At 41.0% G+C, this 22,499-nt stretch overlaps 1 protein-coding gene across 2 annotated transcripts; it reads left to right on the forward strand.

Annotated features, from left to right (window-relative positions):
* The first annotated feature begins 3,460 nt into the window (after positions 1 to 3,460).
* PAK6 (p21 (RAC1) activated kinase 6) lies at positions 3,461 to 21,135 on the forward strand. 2 transcript variants are annotated; one of them, XM_062576860.1, is made up of 8 exons: positions 3,461 to 3,667; positions 8,361 to 8,978; positions 12,039 to 12,530; positions 12,770 to 12,903; positions 15,562 to 15,688; positions 15,882 to 16,007; positions 16,683 to 16,817; positions 18,780 to 21,135. In XM_062576860.1, the coding sequence occupies exons 1-8, from the start codon at positions 3,464 to 3,466 to the stop codon at positions 18,945 to 18,947; spliced, it is 2,004 nt and encodes a 667-aa protein (XP_062432844.1). In that variant the 5' UTR covers positions 3,461 to 3,463; the 3' UTR covers positions 18,948 to 21,135. The 2 variants fall into 2 exon arrangements, with proteins under 2 accessions (XP_062432844.1, XP_062432843.1); XM_062576859.1 differs by lacking the exon at positions 16,683 to 16,817 and having other exon boundaries at positions 3,464 to 3,667.
* The last annotated feature ends 1,364 nt before the right edge of the window (positions 21,136 to 22,499 follow it).

The following is a 22,499-nucleotide window of genomic DNA, read 5'->3' on the forward strand; positions in this document are numbered from 1 at the left end:
TGAATATCTTCTCATTATGAAGATGAGATGAGGAGTGAAGCTGAGAGAGCTAGAGCAGGAGCTGAACAAGGAAAGATATGGATTAAAACAGTAACATCACTCTGTCTGGAAATGTTCCTGTTCTGGTGGATCAAGGTTTTAGTAGCTGTCATGACTGATACATAGTCAATGATCAGGAATTGAAGCACTGAATATAACACTGCAGATATACTTCCTGCTTTCTTTGCAGGCTGTGAAGCCCCTCAGTATCACTACCTGTTGGTTTCAATAGTATGGGCACCACCAGCTATTACAATATCTTCTCTTTCCAGAATTGTCTGCCCTTCTTTTTTTATCCCTAAAAATATTGTTCTATAACTTGACTGTTGCTTATTATTTAATATGTAGCACCTAAGACACCTTGGAGATGAACCACTGTGAGTACTGTTGATGCAGACCTAGAGTAAAGCCTCTCACCCATCAGCTCTCCTTTAAGACATGTTTGGATTTCCACTGGAGTGCTTTCCAAGCAAAGATTTATTTTCACTGCAAAACCTCTCCTAGGTAGAATAGTTGCTTGCAAGCTCCTTTTTAGGTGTTTTTTTTTTCTTAAGTTATCTGTCCTTTTTCTTCCCTTTTCAGCTATAAGGCATCTTTAGTAGCTTCTGGACACAGTATAATAGCAAGGAGCATTGTCTGCAGGTGAAGTCTTCAATTTCACCAAGGATAGATTGCACGACTAGGACTTCAGATGGTGTTAAAAGTCCCTCTGTGATGTACAAACACTTCCCTGAATGTGCCTAACTGATTGCATCCCCTTTCTAGGGCTTACAGGATCACAATAACCATGCTAAGCAAGTGTGCATGCATTTTTAGGATCTCAGTCTCGCACTAGGAAGTAAAGTCGTTGGTTACCTTGTGACTGCACTTTGCTCCCTAATCAAGTTTTAACTGAAACCGTCTGGACAATGTTTGGCATATCTTTCCCTGTGTGGGGAAAAAAGCACAAAGCATACTGCTTTGAGGCCAGTGTCCCCTAGAAGTGTGTTTACTGCACATTATGCTGTTGCTTTACATATTCTGTCCCTCTGATGCTTGCAAATACATGTTTGACACAAACAGTTGGAATTTGGGGTCCAGTACAGGGGATGAGGGATCACTACGAAGGTGAAGAAGGTGGCAAAAATCCTCACCTGATGTCAAAGAGGAGGTCATCTGCACCTATCTATAGTTCTGCATAATGCCTCACCTTAAGCAATATTAGTGAGAGATAAATGCTAATATTAATGCAGAACTAAGCTTGGAGATCAGTTGTTTAATCCCAGCAGTAACCAGAACGTGTTCCATCCCGCCACAACAGCCATCATACTACTCCTGTATGTTTGTTAGAATACAATAATCAAGAGAAGAGCAAGTCATGAACTAGAACTGTATTGCACGGCTTTGGTGGTCATAGTCAGTATTTTCTGTATTTAACAACTAGTGATCTACTTCCACGGTTTAAACTGAATCGATGAAATGTCTAGGGAAGATGTTACAGATGTAACATTATCAATGTAGACTTGTAGGACCAACTTAATCAGAAGGGTTGCTTTCCTTCTGATAATGTTTATTTTCTGTCAACTGTAACTCTGCACATTTATTTCCAAAGGTTTAGAAATGGTGTATCTGGGTTCACTTATTGAGTTTTCTAAACATAGTTTAGAAAACTACAGAAGCATAACACTTTTCTAGAACATTTCCCAAGAACCTGGACACTAACTTCCAGTAAGTGTAACCCAGTTTAATGTAATCTTGGCTCCTGCCAGCATGCACAACTGGCTGAAGCTATCTTTTTGATGGTGAAATAAATAAAAGACTTGAAAAAAAGGAGTTCTTGTATCAGAACCCTAGGAAGAGTGAACCATAAATGAAAGGTAGATTTAGGGTTGTATTTCATTGTTCCGAGTAATCCTACAGAAGAGGTTAAATTCAGATACCTTAGAGTCTATTATCTATGTCCAAAACAAGGTGGGAATTTCATACAGTTCATTTCTAATACTGTCTGAAGCTGCTTCTAGAGGCTTTCTGCCTCCAAAAGTCTGAGTATGGATGGGTAAGCAGAAAGTTGTTAGTGGAAAGGGAACAGCATATAAACCTTTTTTTTTTTTTTTTTTTTTTCCTACTGGTGGATACAAATTGCCTAAACTAAACCTGCACGGCTTTTTCTCAGGCTAGAGAGCTTTAGCACTGAACTACCTAAAATGTTTTGGCACTGGGTCTCTGCCTGGGCTTACCTCCTTGCTCAGTCTATCCTGCATGTTGACACAAAGCCTCTTGGAAGGGAATTGCTGAGCTCCGGAACAAGCCAATTCCACTCTATTCACAGAACAGCGATCTGCCCTCTTAAATGTGCTTCTGCAACAGCAGATGGAAAACCAAACCTGGAATACTTGCAGCTTTAAAGTCATCAAACTGCTTTCATAGAATAATTCAAGAGTGAAAGGACCTTTGGAGGCCTCTCGTCCAACCTCCTGCTCAAAGCAGGGTCAGCTCTGAGGTCAGACCAGGTTGCTCATGACCTTACTCAGTCTGTTCTTACAAACCTTCAAGGAAGGAGACCACACAGCCTCTCTCGGCAACCTGCTTCAATGCTCAGCTATCCTTAATCATGAAAAGGTTCTTCCTTCTATATAGTTGGAACCCCTCCTGTTTCAATTTATGCCCATCATCTCTCATTCTTTCTCCATGAGCCACTGTGAAAAGCCTGGCTCTCCAGATAAGATCTCCCTACATCTGAGCTGTTCCTTCGTGGAAAGGGCACTCTCTTCCCCCATTTTCCCTGTCCCTCTTTCCTGAAGAGACTGTATCTATCCATCCATCACAGTCCTCCAGCTATGCAAGCTGTCTCACCATGTCTTACTCTAACAAGGTTGTAGTTCTGTGATTGCATGTAATCTCTTCATAAGCCCCCTCCATTCTAAGTTTGTAGCTAAATCTAAAGCTATAGCTAAAGGCTGCCTTACTGTGTGGACTCTAAAGCCAAACCTTTACATAAATACAAACCTGTAAAATATAAATATGTATCTATTATATATTGTTTAATTTTTATATCAGGCAAAATAGATCTATAGCAGTAAAAGAAAACAAAGTGGTAGGAGTTCAGCCATAGTTACAGTAGCTGGTCGTTTTTTTCTGAAATAGGAGCACTGTTTCACAGTGGATAAAGCACTGAAAAGGTCATCAGAAATCTGAGAAGTTTGTATTCAGCTCAGCCATTGACCTGCTGGGTGGTCTTGAGAAAGTCATTGCTCTCTCTTTGCTTCTATTTCCAGGTCTGCAAAAAGCAGATGGTCGTGTCAGCTATGTTGTTAAAGTACTTGTCACTGGAGAATATTTTTAGTATAATTAATTAATGTAATTACTATATGATGTTACTGACTGGGCAGATCATTCCTATACATTCAAGAGCACTGATGGGACTGCTTTCTCTGATGCAGGCATCATGTTCCGCAAGAGGAAGAAGAAACGCCCTGAGATCTCAGCTCCACAGAACTTTGAGCATCGGGTCCACACTTCATTTGACCCCAAGGAGGGCAAATTTGTGGGCCTTCCACCTCAATGGCAGAATATTTTAGACACGCTGAGGCGGCCAAAGCCAGTGGTAGACCCTTCAAGGATCACCCGGTTGCAACTCCAGCCTATGAAGGTAAGAAGAAAGCTATTATCTTTCCTGCTCACTAGATGAGCAAGGAGGCACAAGTTGAGGCAATGTTTCCACGAACCAATATATATTCAAGGCAGGGTAAGGAATTCAGTGGATGGCAGGGATTGGGCTTTGATATCACTGTCTTCTCTTAGGGAGATAGTAACTTCATCAGAAATAATTAAGGAGAGTAGTGTCCTTAACTGTGGTTGTGTCACTGTTCAACTAACCAGCTGGCAGCCCGTCACTAAAACAAGGACCTGTGAAAGCTCTCTTGGTATCTGTCAGAGACTAGGATATGTCAACTGTCATTCAAGGAAGTGAAGAGGAGAGTTCATGGAGGGACCTGTTTTAGCATGTTTGTCATTCCCGTGGGTGAGCAAATTTGGCTGGTGATTGAGTTGACAGGGAAGCCCGAGTGGGAGAGAGCTGGGTAGCCCTAGCCTGCTGTTCATGGATGGCTGAATGAAAGAGAGAGAGCACGATAGCTGGTTCTAGCTTGCTTTTTGTCATTAAATGAGTGCAAACGGAAGACAGAATTTTGCTTGCTCTTTGCTGCTGAGTGAGAGCTCAACCTAATTTACTGACCTTTGACCACTGTTAACCCTCAATAGGGAGCTAAACTAAAGTAGGATTAAGATGAAAAAGGTTTATAAAATAGCAGTTTAACAGAAAATAGGACCTAGTAGACAGGCCAATTTTTCTAGAGCAAGTCCTTCATTAGGGAGGAACAAGTTACTGCTGATCCTTGAATTTAGATCGTTACCTTGGATGACCATTGATAATGCTTATCAGGAGATCACGTGTTTGTAGGTGACTGTAGGGACCTGCTGTGAAGAAAGCCAGACTGGGAGGTTGATGAAAATCTCTTGAAAAAGGAAATGAAAGATGATGACAGAATTATTGTGTTTAAAGTGTTACTAGTCCATGGGAAAGTTTTGTTTCCAATTTAAAAGCACTGCAGGGCCTAAAACCTGAAGGGTGGACTATAAAATACGGTTATCACTGCTTGGACTTCAGGAAGGTTGTAATGGAAAATAATTGTCAACCCGTTGAATGTAGTCTTTTGTGTACAGATGCTTAGAATGTGGGAGTAAAAGGGACTGCCTGGAAGTATTAATGCAAAATCAAAGTTACAGTATTTAAATAGAGTATCAGGATCTCTGAGCAGAATAATGATCAAGACAATTTAAGAAATACTTGCTCAGGAAGAAGAGGTAAAAGAAAAAAGGAGGAGGTATTGCCATCTGCCTTATGGTGTCCGGAATCTGCTTCAAGGATCAAAATGTAGTAGGAGATAGGACCCAGTCCAGAGAAGAGATAGGATGTGTAATAAGAGACCAAGTTGGTTAGATCAGGAGCTCTGTAATGAGCTTAAACTGCAGCAGAATTGCTCTGAAGGGTGGAAACTAGGTCAAGCCATAAAGGACAAATAAAAAAGAAATTTATGTACAGGCAAAACTGGAAGGCCAAGGCACAAATAGAGATGCTATTCTCAAAGGACATAAAGGGCACTAAGGCAACAGATCGTAAGTGTGCTGAGGAGGAGGAGGATGATAAAGGAAAGAATTGGTTCACTGCTCATTGTGGGAGAGAGCTAATAGCAGAAGACACTGAGAAGGCTGAAATGTTTAATGATTTTTCTTCAGTCTTTATTGGAAAGGTTAACTGTGATCAGTGGGCTAACAATTAACAGCAGCACAAAGGCATAATAACTTAGGCTAGAATAAGAAAAGAACACAAGACTTCTTAGATAAGTTAGATACCCTCAAGTCAGCTGAGCCTAAGAAATTCAAGGAAGTATAGATCAGTCAGAATAATTTCAGTTCCCAGAAACTGGAACGAATAAGCAAGTAATCTATTTGCAAGAAGATTACAGGGTAATAGCTAGCAGTCAGCATGGATTTGTCAAGAACAAATCATATCAAGCAACCCAATTTCCTTCAGTGACAAGGTAACAGGCTTTGGGACAGGAAAAAATGATAGATCTCCTATATCTTGACTTCAGTTAGGCTCTTGACAGTGTCATCTATAGCACTCCTAGAACAAACTAGCGAAGTTTTTTCTTAAGTAGGAGGAAAAATGTGTTCAAAGAATTGTTTGAGGTGTCACTGTCAGCAAAGAAATATGCAGGAAGAGATTTATGGGAGTTTGTCCTGAGTCTGGTTCTGGTCTGCACTTCCATCCATGACTAGAATGACAGGATAGAGAATAAGTTTATTAAACTGTAGATAGTAAAAGCTGGGAAGAGTTAAAAAACTTTAGGAGAACAAGGCTAGACTATACAACAGTCTTTAAAAACTAAAGCAGAAGCTTAAATTAATACTGTTTTCTTCCCCATTAAGTACCCATACAAATACCTCTGTTAGACTGCATCACATAGCTAATTCTTTCTGCCAAAATTCATTTTAATAAATTCCCGTTCAGTGATTCAAACAATAAAATCTTATTTTTCTTTCTTTCTTTTTCTTTCTTTTTCTTTCTTTTTCTTTCTTTTTCTTTCTTTTTCTTTCTTTTTAGGGCAAATTGCCCCTGTTAAGCTGACCCCATTACTGGGCTTGGAGAGGGCAGAGTCCTGGATTCAACCATCATTGTTTTTGCTTTTTTGAAATAGACTACGTTTCCCTTGTAAAATGATACTCTTCTTTTTAAAAATATCACTTCTAAATCTTGTTTAAATATATCACTTCTAAATCTTGATCAAGAAGGTTGCTCAAGATTTAGATCAACTGTAAGAATATTAGACTGGTTCAAATTTGGATGTTTTTTAATTAATCGGATGCACTCTTCAAACATGGCTGCAAAGTGCAGCTAATCTTGTGCCTAATTCAAATCTTCCATGCAGCTAATCTTGCATCTAATTCACATCTTCTCTGTTCACTGAGGACAGGACAGACATAATGGGCCAGAAGAGCAGCAGGAGAGAGTTAAGTTTAATATTAAGAAGTTTTTAACTAGAAGGTGAGGTGGATGGATTGTTTGGAGAGGCCATAGTATCACTGTCATTGGAAAGCTTTTCTTCAAAGAACAGGTTAGAAAAAAAAATTTCTGGGAGAGTTTTGGTCTGTTTAATTTGGAAGAGTGACTGGATTAGATGGCCTCTTGAGATTTCTTCTAATTTTGAGATATTCTTTTTCCTAATTGGAAAAATATTGAACCATAAATGAATGCTGCCCTGGGCAAGCATGAGCAAGGATATGGAGCCATCCTGCTGAATGTTCTGTGGCCTGGGGACATGGACTTTACATCTATCCCTGCGCCAATTCATTTATTAACTACTGCTCTTAACCAACTGAAATAGTAAGATATACGAAAATTAGTCTTGAATTTCTATGACTTCAGAGGGAGAGAAGACTTTTCCCACGCCCTTGGCAGATTTTAGAGGCTGGGTTTCTGACTGTTTACTCTTTGTATTTTTTCCCTGTCAGGTTTGGTGCAGAAGTGATGGAACCAATTTGAGGAGTCAGTGTCCTAAACATGTTGTTTACTTGACAGTAGCTTGGGCTGGGGAGGAAGGTGTGTGTATACAGTGAAGGAGGTGTATTGCTACAATAGGACTGAAGAACAGAAATTGCCTCCTGCAGGTGATGTGTATACAATGCTCTGAGTTGGATTGTCTTTTGTTCAGTTTGACAAATCTTTCTACCTCACCTTGGTTTTTTGGATATGGAGCAAACTGGGTGCTCATTTTGTGCACTGTGGTAGCATTCTGTTGAAATTGCCAGAGCTGCTGTTTTGCACCCGCTAAACTTGGTGTAATTAATTCAGCATCTTTAGAAGGCCTCCTGCATTTTGTTTGCAAATAGGAGATTGCCATCACTCCAGGGAAGGATTTTCCTCAGTGAATTTCTATGAAGAAATGAAACATTCTAGTTGCCAGCTAAAAAATTTTTAGTTTGCCAACTAAAAAAGCTTCTATAAGCTTCTCAGTTCCAGAATAAACAATGTAGAAGACTACATAATATACCAACAGCTTCAAATGGCCTACTTTCACAGTGCTGTTGCTTGTTTGGATGGAAGCCTTATTCTTCACTGTTTACTTAAAAGGCAATTATGAGCAACTGTGACCCTTTGTTCATCACTTTTAATTATAATGGCTTGGCAGAATAGCGGAGGGATGCAGTGTTGGAACGGTGTGGTCTTCACTAGTCAGGATCAAGATATGTTAGTAAAAACTGTAGAGAACCAGAATTAGAACCAAACTAAAGGAGGCTAATTACAATACTATGGAGAGAGCTACAGGAGAGAGTTGAACCTTGTACTGGAATAGCAGGGTGATTTTTGCAGATGGAGTTTAAGGCATGCTGGAACTTCTGAGAAATAATACACTTGGGGGCCCATTAAGCCTAAATTAGTGGTGAAGCCTAGCACAAGTTCAGCACAAGAATGTCAGAAGTGCTAAAAACACCCCAGCTTTGCTCTTATGCTGCGCTTTAGCATGTGGGTGCAGCAGTAGAACTTCACTGTTCTGGCTGAAAGCAGTGCTATCTCTGTGATACTAAAGTGTATAAACCCAGTGAATCCTTTTTTCCTCTCAATAAAGAAGCAAAAAAACCTCTCAGCTTCCAAAACCTTTTTTCCTAAATTCACTGAATCCTCTTTGGCCTGATAGATGAAATCTAACTTCTGTCAAGATACACTGAACCTCAAATTGCAGAGCTCTAACTTTGCTTCCCCCCTTACCTCTGTTTCACAGACTGTGGTGAGGGGCAGCACTGTGGAAGTGGAAGGCTATATCTCTGGGATACTCAACGATATTCAGAAGCTTTCTGCCATCAGTTCCAACACTCTAAGGGGAAGGAGCCCAACCAGCAGGAGGAGAGCTCAGTCACTTGGGCTCTTGGGGGAAGACAGATCCCCGGACATGTATCTTCAGAGCCCAGACGTAGACTGGGCAGACAAACATGGAAACTACCTCAATTGCAATGGTGGAACCAAGATAACCCGGAGGCAGACTATGTGGCCAGATTATAAACCCAGGTTGGATGGACAGTCTCATCCCAATGGTATGGTAATGAAAGCTCAGTCCCTTGGGCCTTCAGAGTTTCAAGGTACTGACAGTAGCTGCAGCCAACGTGCCTCCGGTTTGCAGCATGCACCAACTCTACTAGGGGAGAGTGATAAGCCTGGAAAAAAGAGCTCGGAAGACTGCTGGCCTCAATCTTGTCTAGTGGGACAAGCAAACTCCAGGCCCTCAGGAGAGGGCAGTCCAAGCTCCAAATCGAGGGAAAACAGCTTGAAAAGAAGGCTATTACGAAGCATGTTCTCTTCATCCAGTGGCTCAAACAAGTTGGGCCCTTCCCTGCAGATAAAGGTATTCAGTATTTTTAATTGTTTGCAATGGTGACCTTACAATTCCAGAGGTTACTTACACAGCTGAACAATTTTAGTTGCAAACAATGTTAGTATTATGATTAATGGTGGAATCAAAGTAGTCCTGGCCAGACAGCAGAGGAAGCATATACTCTTTGTAAGCCTCACAACATCTACTGCTAGGAATAGCTCAGAACTGCAACCAGATCTACATGAGAAAGGCTTGTTAGCAGAGCTGTGCTTGGGGGAGTCCAGGTTGGGAAGGAGGTAGGTGACATTTTCATTTTTGCCTTTCTGTAGTAGTAAAATCGTAAGTTAAATGCATTCATACTAACATACACGTGCTTTTGCCATTTGGAAATTGCCATAATTTATAGTAGTAACGTAAGCTTTTGCCTGTGTAAATTAGGACTACTTCAGGCAAATTTGTTGGTTATAGCTGTAGCAGCCAACCTGCCTACAACAGAAATGTTTGCACTGGCACCCACAGTACTGTCAAACAGGAACTCTGACTATTGGTTCTTGGTAAGGATTGGACAGCTCATAGCTACATATCCCTCAGGAAAAATGTCCTAAATGAATGACTCAGTTCTTATTAAACTAGGAGAAAAGCTCTGGTTACTGTTACTGGATAGGAAATGCAGCCCTTATGGACACAGCTTGTAACTCATCCCAGGTTAACCCAAAACTTGGTATCCTTGCAGAAATGGCAAGTGCTTGCAGAGGCTGCACCAGGCTGTTGTTAGGCCAGGCTAATTTTTAACAGATGTTGAGTCCCTGAAGTTGGAAAAAGATGGCAAGATCCACTGGCCCAACAAAACCGACTGCTCTAATGTGCTGCAGGGTGGGGTTCCCTCTGACAAAGCTCAGCCCAGGATTGCTTGCATTTAGACTTGAGGCTTTCAAAGCCAGCATTCTCACTGCAGGTGTGCTTTTGGAAGGAGTCAGTGCTGGCAGTGGGATTTTTAAAGGAATGCAGTTTTTACGTAGCACAAACCACACTTACCTGCTGTCTGAGTGACTCCAGGCTGATTTATAGTAGCTGAAGGCCTGTCCTTGAGCACTCAGGAGAACTGACCAGCTCTTTCTTCTCTAGCAAGAGCATTTTTACTCTGCCTCTGTACTCTTAACAGAAGGAGTAAAGGTTACCAGTGAGAGTGCAAGTGCTTGTGGGGGTTTGTCCTTCAGCTATTTAAGCGAGGAAAAGAGTAAGGAAGACCTTGAGGCCAATCTTGTCCACCCCCTTGGTCCAGTGAAGAATCTGGGCTGACCATTGTTTATCTAAGCTGTTCTTAACAGCCCCCTGTGATGAAAATCTCAGTCTCCCTCACAAATAGAAAGGAGGATGTATAATTGTGATGTGGAGGAAATGCATGACTGCAGATGAAATGGGGAGGGAACATAACCGGCTTGAGATGGAGTGCTCTTTGCTCATGATCCAATATGGGAGGAAGAAGATGGACAACTAGTAACATCTCAAGTGTCTAGAGACTGAAGATGTGGGTGTAGGGGCTGACAAATTGTCAAAGCAGGAAATAATGCATGTGGTTAGACAGACATGTGTGAGCTTGCATATATGTTGTGTCCTTCTGCATGCTCTAGGTTATATAAAACCTTTTTTTTTCTCTCCGGAGTCAAAACAAGAGTTGAGAAATACATACATCATTGCTATGAGCATGTCTCTGCAGGACTGTAGGAGTGGAGCTGGTAAATGAGGAGGAAGTGACTTCTGACTGGCAGTTTGTGTTTGTGCACTCCTGCACCACAAGTGCCAGAACCTACTAAATCATACTTTCACATGTCAGAGTGTATGTGTGTTTGTGAGAATGAGCCATACCCATTTTAGACTTCTGCAGATTTTACTCTAGCCAAAAATCCTTGATTAAAAAACAAAGTGTGTATAATTAAATTCTATACAATTGCTTTCTCTGAGACAGAGAAAATGAGTGGTCTTTTTAAAATCTCTCTGTTGGCAGTCTTCAGTTCCCATAGCCTTTAATAATATAGGCTTGTTGCTTCAATTTTTTGTTTTGTCCTGTGATATAAATGGTTGATTTGCTCTTTCTGAAGTTGCTTCCTAGTCAACTCCTCTAACTTACTTTATACCAAACCTGTAAGATATTGTTGAATTTTAATCAGTCAACATTGGCAGGGTGAGTATTAGCATTTCAAATTTATGCTTCTTGGGAGACCTGTGCATACTGCTAGCATGGGAATGTATATCCTGGAGCCACATTATCTATGACTGTGATCTTATTAGATCTTGTAATGTAAACAGGGCTGAGCCTGCTTGGTACTTGAGTGGGAGGTTTCTAGAGAGCCTCAGATGCTTGAGGAAGGAGCACTGCTAATTCAGAGCCATTGTAGGCCAGTTGTGAGTCAATAGTACAGCAAGGTGGCTGGTCTGCACAGCTGGAAGTGTCAGCTGGTCACCTACAGCTGTTCTGATTCATGGTGCTTTTCTCAAAGCCGAAGACTGATTCTCTATCTGATCGATTGACATGCTCTGCAGGTACTAGTGGAAGGTGCAGGGAGAGTTTTAAGTAGGCAGAGTGTAATTACCCTAAGGGAATTAGGCCAAGACATCAAAGTAATTTACAGCTCTGGCATGAATCTCTTCTCCTTTTATATATAGAAACATCAGAGGCACAGAGAGATACAGGATTTTCAAATTCCCTGAAATTCAGATTGAACCTATGTTTTAGTGGCAAGGTTGGAATACTTTTTAGCAGCTTTTCTTTTTATTTTTTCAGACATGCACCAAGATTTAGCTCTCTGAAGACAAGGCCCTTTCATAAACTGCCCAAATTTGGATGCCCTCGAAGTATAGCACCTGTCCTGTAACTGATTCTTGAAAACCTAGGGTCACGTAGCTTGCCCCTAGTCATGCAGCACACCTTGTACAGGTTTGAAGACAAGAACCTAGAGCTCTTTACTCCAGTCTGCTGCGAAATATATTACGCTAGTGTGGCATAACATGCAGCTGATGTCTGTAACTTCGTCTTGTTAATCTAACCATCACTTTTTCTTTCTTCTGCTTTCATATTCATTCTTTCCAAAGCCTAATGCTTTCTTCAGGCCCCAGCAGTGGGGTTCACCATGCAGCCCTGCAGCCAAAGCCCAGTCCCTTCCATCTGATCAGCCTGCACCCAATTTCTCCATGATGATCTCAGAAGCTGGAACCCCCCAGAAATCACCAACAGCGGAGAAGACAATTGCATTGCCACAAGGCAGACCATCACCAGCAGGGTCTCCAAGAAACCGACAAACTCAGACTAGTTCTAGCAATCTTCACCTTCCCCAGGACTCTTCTGCGAAAGGGCAGCTGGCTAGTGAGGACCCAGTGGTTGTAACTCACGAGCAGTTCAAAGCTGCCCTCAGGATGGTAGTGGACCAAGGGGACCCCCGGACATTGCTGGAGAACTACATGAAGATCGGTGAAGGGTCCACAGGCATTGTCTGTATTGCTCGAGAGAAGCACTCAGGGCGGCAGGTGGCAGTGAAAATGATGGATCTGAGAAAGCAGCAGCGCCGGGAACTCCTTTTTAATGAGGTGAATATAGTAATGAGAAATTAGGTTTTGCTATCCACCATAAAGCCATGGTAGCAATAGATGTAGTAAAAAGAAGAGACGAGCAAGAGACATCTTCCTTTTAATGCTAGTACCAAGCCGAAGAATGATGGAGCGAGTACTGCATTGTGCTTAAAGGGTGCTGCATGCTTGCTTTTGGGGGTAGGATTATGCTTTGTTAGTGATGGTGTAGTGGAGAACTGTCCCTTGTGTTATTACAGGTAGTGATAATGAGGGACTACCAACATGTCAACGTAGTGGAGATGTACAAGAGCTACCTAGTGGGAGAGGAGCTCTGGGTGCTGATGGAATTTCTGCAGGGAGGAGCCCTTACAGACATCGTGTCTCAGATCAGGTATGAAGCAGAACCCCAAACCACCAACACTTGTCCCCACCTGACAGGCAAGAGCAGCAGAGTGGCGATTTCTGGAGAGAATGATTTCCCCAAAAGATCTTGATGCTTGTAACTGCAGTGCCCTCAAACTACTACACTTTATACCTGTTGATCCATTTGAAATGTGCGATAATACTTCTGATGTAGACGAAGGGAATCCATTACAGTACTGATCTCTTCACATATCCAATATTCATCCACTTGATCACCTTCTCTGTAAAACACAGTATGCATAAAAAGTATCATGTACTAGTTACGTTGTATTCTGGCCAGGAAACTCATTGACTAACTATTAAAGAACACCCAGAAATAATTTTCTATGGCAAAATCTTAGTGAGGTTGAATTTGTGGCTAACTGTTCTGGAGAACTGAAGCAGAGTCTTGATATCTGGACTCCTTTTCAAATTTCATAAAGATAGCAGTAAATATTTACAGCAGCTGCTCACTCTTCTAAATTTGTTTTCGCATCCACGCCACTTCATAGTCATTAATACCCAAAGCATTTCTGTAGGGCAAACAAGCTGTTCTCCAAATGGCCTGTGTAGAGTCCCACTCACAAAGCATTCTGGTGATGCAGCTGTGATGATTTTGCATTATCTGTGAGCACCTTCCCCTTCTTTCTGTAGTCCAGTAAGGCTGTAAATTGCTGCAGAGAACTCCTGCCACGAAAAGACTGACCCAGAACATACGCAGAATGAGCCTTTCTCTTTATGAAGACTCAGAACTTTAACTGGATTATAATTAGGCTAGTATTGCTAGCACTAATTGTATTTACTTTCTTTATTGTAGTATGTCTATTTTATTCACTTATATGCTTTGGCTGGCCTTTACTGATCCTGTGGTGGAGTTAGGGCATATGTCTCGTTCTGTTGGGTTCTCTATTTTGGGTGCTCATCTGTGATGTGTTTGGGAGGAAAAAAACTCCATGTTGTCCCCTGTCACATCTACAGCCCCTGAAATAAGGAGTGTCTTGGAGATACTCAGCTGGCCAGACCTTCTAGATTTGTGAGTACAGAGGCTCATCTCAGGGACTGAGAACCAGTGCTTCACTGAAAGCAATGTTCCTGCTCACAGACTGGAAATGAACATGTGGTTCTGAAAGATGCTGAGTTATGGCAATGCAGAGCAAGTGCAGCTCTGCATCTCTTAGCTCTTATTAGTAGAACCAAGGGAACTATCGATAAAACTATTTTGAAGAGGTTTGTGAAGGTCCGTTTAGCTTATGTGCACCAACTAGATTGAATGCTATTGTGGGATCTCAGCCTAGGTGTGAGTAAGCCTTCCTCTGAACCTTTTAAGGCTTGTTTTTCTGCAGAGTGGCAACAGGATTTGTTATAACCATAACATTTACCAAAAGCAAGCTGCAAGCCTTTATCATTTTTTTCAGAAAGAAAAAACACCCTTTTTCCGCTCATTAAATATTTGCTGAAGGTGATAACCGATTTGCATCTCAAGGAGTGAGATAATCCCTCAGTAATCTTTCAGCAGTCACTTGTCTGAAGCCAAATTCTATACTTTATAAGCTAAAAGTATACTTCTTTTTTATCTGGTAGAACCACAGAGTACAGAAAAGTATTAGCTTTTCTCATTGCTCGTGCACTATGTAACAAAAAGCAAGAACTGTTTCTAGATAGGTTGAGTTCTGTATTAGAGAAGTCCATGGTTAGACTTTGTCCCTCTCTCATTAGAGGTTAAATCATACTGCCACCCTTTAGATAGGTTCCTGCTGCTGGCATGGCACAGTGCAACCATGATAGGCAGTGCCCTGGTCACAGCTTCAAGATCAGTTTGGTAGAATGCGACATGGAATAGAAAAGAAAGTAGTCTCTCAGATAATAATCAAACTCCTTCATGAATGTCAGTGTGTAGAGATTACTCTCCCGTATTCAGGAGGTGCTGGAGCAGTCTGCACAAAGGCACCTTCAAAACTGCTTTCCTCCTCAGTCTTACTTGCAGAGCTGGATTTGAGGAGGTATCATATGCACTCCTATGCTCTCAACTGAGAAGGGTCTGAAACAACTGTTAGAGGCAGGCTGAGAGGCAAAAGCACTGAAATAGAGTACTCTATCTATTCTTTGAAATATTTAACCTCTACAATTCTGTCAGTATAAATGGGTGGAGTATGCTCTCATTGGCCACAGTTATAAGAAATAACTTTCATTTTTACTTCTTACACTTGATCATGAGGCTTCCTGTGTGGTATTCCAGGCAACAAGAACTTGTAAAGATAAGGTTCTTTAGTACTCACACTCAGTATGCCAACACAGGAAGTATTAAAATTCAGAAATTACAATGTCTTATTTGTAATCTGACGTTAAGACAAAAATGTTTTCAACAGTAAAGGATAGTCATCAGACAAGGTTTCCAGTCCTTCCCTACTTCTGCCCTATAATAGAAAAATGTTTAGTGATAGAATGTAGTCCAGGCTTTGTCTTGATTTGGCTTTTGACAATTCTCTTAAGCATATGCTAATTGGTATCATTGTCCTAGTCATGGAGAATCAAAATATATTTTTACAGATTAACTTCAAAACTGCACTGCACCTTTAAGAGGATTTTTATATTAGTACTATCCACAGCCGGGTACAATGCAGCTAAAGACCTCTGTCTTTAATTTCAGGCTGAATGAGGAGCAAATTGCAACAGTGTGTGAATCAGTGCTGCAGGCTCTTGCGTATCTTCACTCTCAGGGGGTCATTCACCGAGACATTAAAAGTGACTCTATTCTTCTGACCCTAGATGGAAGAGTAAGTTTCCTTATACAGGTTGTTTCCTGTTTTCTGCTACTTTAGCCTCAGACTGTCTCCTTATTTCCTTTCTGTTCGCTATCTCGTGTTTCCACCTCATCCTTTTACCTCCTTTGTCTTCTTTATCTTTGGTGGTTCCCTCTGTGTTGTTTAAAAATTATGTTCAAGGTGGGTTGTTTTTCTCTTTGTACAGGTGAAACTCTCAGATTTTGGGTTCTGTGCTCAGATCAGTAAAGATGTACCTAAAAGAAAGTCCCTAGTAGGAACTCCCTACTGGATGGCTCCGGAAGTTATTGCAAGGATACCATACACTACTGAAGTAAGAGAACACTTTCCTAATATCATCCAATATCATAAGAACTAGCATATGATATCCTGAGGTGTCATAGGAAAGTAACTGTTGGCTCTTTGAGGGAGATCATTTTGGGCCTTTTTAAAACATATGACTTCATATTTGATTGTAACAAAATCAGTATTTCCTAAAATGTTTTTAAAAAAAGACACTAGCACATTCTGCTTCAGGGAACAGGGTATAACCTTATTTTGATGCTATTCCTGAAGCTTGGAATAGGCCTTTATCTGCCATAGTGTGGACAGATGTTAGCAAGAAGCAGCAGATGACATGATATGCAACAGTAAATCAATCTTATGCCATGAAGGGAGAGGAGGAGAGTGGAGAAAATGCAGATGGGAGCTTTGAAGTTATGGGGCAGGTGGCAGCAGACTGATTAGTTTTGTTTACCAGCAAACCAAATGTAGCACAAGCAGTTACTTGCAGACCTTTGCATGTTGCAACACAGGCATAGCTTAGTCCTAGGTTGGAAAGCCATCTTTGTTGAGCTGCAGGAAGGGATCAAATAGTGTTAAGTGGGTTAATGTTTTACTTTCTCAAATAATGTTTGTCATATTGGGATGTTATAGGCTTGTGAAAGCAACCAAGCAAGGGACATATTACTCTGGACTGTTTGTATTGATATGACATTGGCTCCCACAGGTGGATATCTGGTCGCTGGGGATCATGGTGATAGAGATGGTAGATGGGGAACCCCCTTATTTTAGTGATTCTCCGGTCCAGGCAATGAAGAGACTCCGTGACAGCCCTCCTCCCAGACTGAAAAACTTCCACAGGGTGAGCATACTGGCAAAGTATTTGTGAACCTGATTATCATGAAGAAACTGAATTGCTAAGGTTCAGGTAGATGGTCACTGGTATCAGCTGTCCTCCATGAAGCTGACTGTGAAAGTGGTCTTGTTAGGACTTGCTTCCTGGGGAACTTTTTTGTTCCTGGTGCCTCAGAGGATGCAGGCTGCTGCTGACAGCTAGTGGCTTGTTTGGGAAATAGCCCAAATAATTTAAGGTCACTTGAGCAAATCAAAACTGCTTCGAGTGGAATCAAAAGTTAGTATCTTGCTGATATCAGTGGAGGACTAGAACTTCAGAGGCTGCTTTGTGGTCAGAACAGGAGAGCTTAAGCAGGCAGTAGCTCATGGAGGACACTGCAGTTGCTTTGATGATTAGCTCAACTTCATGGTTTCTTAAGAAAAGCTAGCAGTGACATAGGAAATCCAATTATTACCTTTTAGTCCTCACTAGAGCAGTCCTCCTTTCATTTCAGTCCAAGCCTTTGAGATCAAATAATTTCTGCAGCATTCTGAGCTGTCTGGCCTTTCCAGTTAATTTGAATATCTGCAGCTGCTAAAACTGAATTATTTAGCAGAGTAGAATACTGAACAAACAGTATGCACTGAAATATCAACAGCTGCTGTCTTTTGGATTTCCTCTGCAACACCAATTAAAATTCCTAGGTCACATTTTGGACCCATACTTGTACTCTGTACACAGTGTGAAGCCAGTCTTGGTCTGGGTGCACTTCTCCAGGGCATGTGGTCAGCGTGGGGAAATGACCCCGCCATGGGCTGTGGAAAGCCAGTGCTGTTTACGGTCTTGCTGTGCTCTGCAGTGTCCTGGAAACAAACTGACTTCCAGCAAACCTCAGGATCGACAGGGCTGTGGCCATCCTCCCATCTTTCCGCTGCCTATGTGGAGCTCAGCAGCAGCTGTAGATTCAGCCTTCCTTTTCAATTACAGCTCACTGTGGTCAGTTAGTGTAGCACTGGATGCAACAGGTTCAATGGCAACCACTTGAAATAGTCACTGCTGCCTGCTAACCTGTAGGGAACTTTATGGATGGAGTGATAAAGGCTGGATCCTGGCACTAGTGTTTAGCTGTGTTCTGCTTTCTCCCTCTAACAATCACAGTGAAGTCATTCAGAGCTTTCATGAAATACGTAGTAGCTCAGTGTGAACAGTATTTCATGATCCATCTCTTAGTTAACCAGAGCAGTGAAAATGCCCCCAATCTAAAATGGGTAATTAGTGGCATTAAAGTATGTAAGGTATGGCCGTGTGTTCTGAACTCATTCAGTTTTAATGATACCAAGGAGTATTACCAGCATGAGATCTGCAGTGCCTGTTCATGGTTCTTAGACCTCCTCAACAGGTTTCTGTGCACATATTTTTAAGGACAAATGTGCTAAGGTCATGTAGCTTTCTTGATCTACTGTTCTGAAGCTTATTATTGTAGCACTGACTGCACCAGATTACCAGACTTTCAAAACCAGTTTGGGATTCATGTTTAAATACATTTTCTACACTCTGTTGTTAGAAAAAGAATGCATTGATCAATCTTCCACACTCAAAATGATGTGCATTGTGCTCCAGGGAGCAGGAAGTCTGCTGAGTTTTTGAGCTGAAATGCAGAAAAGCAAATAAAAATGAGAAACAGTTATAAATAAAAAATGGGAAACAAAATTACTTTAGACGGAAGGACAAGGCTTCATTTGCTGTGCCCCATGAAAGAAAAACAACCTGTGTGAATGTTGCGCCTACTGTGACAGGAAGTTGTTACTGTACATAAAAAACATATTTGAAATGAAATCATATCTCCTGTTACATTTCTGCCAGGAATAATCTTAAAAAGCTAAAACATATAGGATCCTTTTTAACCAAACCTACCTCAGCAATCTATTGTCAAGTAAACTATTACTTGATTCCTTTTTGGGGTTGACTTGGTTGGTTGCTTTTTCGCAGACTTCCCCAGTGCTGAGAGACTTCTTGGAAAGGATGTTGACACGGGATCCTCTAGGAAGAGCAACAGCACAAGAACTCCTGGATCACCCTTTTCTGCTCCAGACAGGACTTCCAGAGTGCCTGGTCCCCCTTATCCAACAATACAGAAAACGTACTTCTACCTGCTGACTTTGCATAAGGGAAAATGCAAGGAAAAAGTAATTTTAGTAATAAACCAACAGACCAGGTTCTTATGAGACAGATCTCATCCTATGAATGGTGCTTGGGACTTGTCAGTGATCCTTTTAGAAGATGAATGTGAATACTCTCCTTGCAGCCCCAGCCTTTTGTGGCATTTCTTTTGCTGAAGACAATCAATACATGCCTGATCCAAGTAAGACCAAGTATGTCTCCAGAACAAAGCAGGCATTTCATGACTTCTGGATTGCTTCTTCTGAAGAATGGCTTTTTTAAACAGGGTCTGATGTTGTCTACCTGAATGTCTGCAAGTTCCTTCAAACCTTGGCTGCTGGCTACTGAACTGGAACTTTATTTCCCCATGAGAAATGTGATTTTTGTTCTATTAGTTGTACACTGGATTCTTGAGCTGACTCAAACATACATTTTTGGGGCAGAAGGCCCCTTTAAACTCTCAATCAATGCACAAAGACTTCACAAATTTTTTCTCTGAGACTTTTTCACAGATTTTATCTCTTTCTGCTAATATAAACCTAGAAAATTGTACATATTTTCCTGGGAAGCAGATGTGATATATATTTGTTTTTGGATAGTTCTCCTGCATCAACCTGCTTCTTTTTTTTGCTGGGGAATATGTATGGTTTAGTGACAAGACTAACACGTGGTCAATCTTCAATCCATTTCATGATCTTAAACTTTTGGAGGAGAAACCCTTGGATACAGGCTTTAAAAGGGACTCTGAAGACCATTATTCCTGCCAACAGAATCTTGTTGTTGCAAATTCACCATATGCAAAACCTCCAGTGCTAGCTGAAATGGGAGGGAGATGGTGTGCTCAACAAGGAGAGTCTATGACAGCTTGTTCCTGTATTTTGGTTTCCAAACTGCTCTCTTCCCCTTGCAGGCCCCTGTCTGCCTTTCTCCCAGAAGAGGCAGACAAATGCTGCTCTGAGGTGGTTGTTGGGTAGCACTTGGGGATGCTCTAGGAGACTGAACTAAAAAAAATCCAGCTGTCCTGTGTATCCCAGGGTAGATTTTTGTTTGCATGATGAGACTATTCAGTTGCCCTCTATCTCTGTTGTTTGCTACTACGAAACATGGGGAGAAGGGAAACTTTTGATGTATGTTTTGTTATTGGTATGGCCTTCCTCCCTCTGCCCCAATCCCTTTGATGGTATGTTCACAAGGTGACTTGTTCTCTAAGCAGCTCTTTCAAATATTTTTAATGGCTTTAGATATTTTGTATGATAATTTTTTTGATCAGTGAGATAGATAGTCAAGGTCACTGGATCTGGGTCAGGATGTAGCATTGTACAGTAATGATGTGTATTGTTGTGAGGTCTCAAGAATATGGTCTTATATGTGAAACTGAGATCCCATTTTGAAACTGAAATGCAAATTTATTGGAATTTAAATTGTTCTTAGGACAGACTTACTGGTTCAGAAAAACTAACCTCATAACTGCATCTTCTTCAGAAGATGTTAAAAATCCCTATCCTCTGCTATTCACTCCAGTTATTTACTCCAGTTAAACCCCTGCTTCAAAATTGAAGCCTCAGTTAATTACTTGAAGTAATTTGGGATGGAATTCATCAGCTCTGATGTTGGCCATGTGAATGGTGGCCATTAAGTCTACTAAGCATATAGGTTGCCTCTGTAGACCATGGTGAAAGAGAAACACCTTCAGGGGGTGATTAATCTCCAATTTCTTAAATAAATTCTGTAGGATGAAATCACTGTCTCTTGATACCTCTCTGCCTATGGACAATAGAGGGATCATTGGTGATTTGCCTACATTAGATGCCTAAGGCTGATGAAGTTGGTTGAAATGAATTCCTTTAGCTCCTCCTTGGCTGCACTGGAAAAATTTTGATGTAAAATGTTTCTGTATTCCAGATATACTGCTTTTTTATGCAAAAGAGCAGGACTTTAAAAGAAAGGTTTATAATTTGAAACAAATGTTCCTGCTCATCTGTAGTTGTGAATCCTTTGCACTTGTGTTTTAAATTAAAGTAGATCTTGATTTATTCATAAGCCTGTTGCAATGAGAGCCTGAGATCCTTTTAAATGTGTCTGTAGTAATTGAAGCCTCAGTTAATTACTTGAAGTAATTTGGAATTGAATTCATTAGCACTAATGCCGGTCATATAAATGGTGGCCACTACGTCTGCTAAGCCCATAAGTTGCCTCTGTAGTAAGGGAAGAGTGTAAATGTCAAACTGTGTTCTAAAACTCATCTATTCTGTGGCTATGTGGCTTTTCACTTTTCAAACAAATGAACAAAGCTATAGCAAAAGGCCTGAATCCTGACAGAAAGGCTTCTTGGGGCAAAAGGTTGGGGCAAAAGGTTGACAGGTTGAAGCTTTAACATCATTTTATACTTTTGTCCAAGTCTAACTAAACACAGTGAGGAAAAGGGCTTTGAAAGATTGCATTTTAGTATTCCTATAAAGTTTTAAAACCTCATTATCATATTTGTGAAGAATACAGAAAGTGTCCATTTTTTGTCCAATTAAATACCTAGTTCTTGTTTTCTATTGTACAATTCTTGCACTGCATGTCTCCTATTAATTGCTTCATTACTTAGATGACTGTGGAATCAAACATAAATCCTGAGATAAGTCTATGATTTTTATAAAGACTGAGGATCTGTCTCCAGGGCCAGCAGTTCCTTCCCCAAGAATTAGGCAACCAGGCAGGAGGATTATGATAAACAGAACAAGTTTTTAATCTGCATTGCCATAGTGTTGAGCCAGGTTTCTTGTATGCTAAGTGATACTGAAGTACATAACAAAACATCGCCTCTGCCATCACCGTCTACTCTTGAGTATTATGCTCGCAGATGTCGTTTTCTCTGAATAATTTTTAATATGTACTTTCAACAACATTACACTTATATCTCAGGGTTTTCTGTTGTTTTGCATCATGTGTTATCTGGATTATTCTTTTTTTTCCCCCCTCCCTCTTCCCTGTCAGCCTTGCTGTTGTCGAGTCCTTTCCATGCTGGTACAGTCCTGACAACCAGCATATATTAGGCCTTTGAAGATGGCAGGTAGAATTTATAGGAGCAATTTGCTGAATCAAATGAGAAGTCTGTGTCTGCTGTCATCTGCCAGTTGTATATATACTTGTATATGAAATGGTACCTATCCTCTGCAAACATGGCTCTGCACTGTCAAATGCAGCAGCTCATTATCCCATGATTTTGGGAATGGTACAAATCTTTCTCTGGAGGCCCTTGTCTTTTAACCAGTGACTACAGAAGGACCCTAGCTCAAATGAGGCTCCTGACTTTTTAAAGTTGTTAAATCTGGTGGGAAGAATCTTTTGCTTCCCCTGTAGCCTTGGGCAAAGCATTTATTTGTGCCTTAGCTCCAATCTATCAAGTGGAGATGGTAAGTAGTAAATCTTGCCCATGTGTATAGGGCAGGGAGAGTGTTTCTAAAATAGATGCACTAGATACTGTACAGCACTTCCTTCTGTAGTAGTAGTAGCAATGACCATGTCAGCATCACATCATTATTAAAGAGATAATTTGAGGTC

This window comes from Rhea pennata, chromosome 5, assembly GCF_028389875.1.
Source record: "Rhea pennata isolate bPtePen1 chromosome 5, bPtePen1.pri, whole genome shotgun sequence".
Taxonomy (NCBI): Eukaryota; Metazoa; Chordata; class Aves; order Rheiformes; family Rheidae; genus Rhea; species Rhea pennata.

Bases quoted from the DNA above. Each gene is read 5' to 3' on its own strand.
- PAK6 (XM_062576860.1), top strand. From the start codon at position 3,464: ATGTTCCGCAAGAGGAAGAAGAAACGCCCTGAGATCTCAGCTCCACAG. The intron at 8,979-12,038 runs GTATTCAGTATT...TTCTTTCCAAAG, and splicing joins GCCCTTCCCTGCAGATAAAG to CCTAATGCTTTCTTCAGGCC. The intron at 15,689-15,881 runs GTAAGTTTCCTT...CTCTTTGTACAG, and splicing joins TTCTGACCCTAGATGGAAGA to GTGAAACTCTCAGATTTTGG.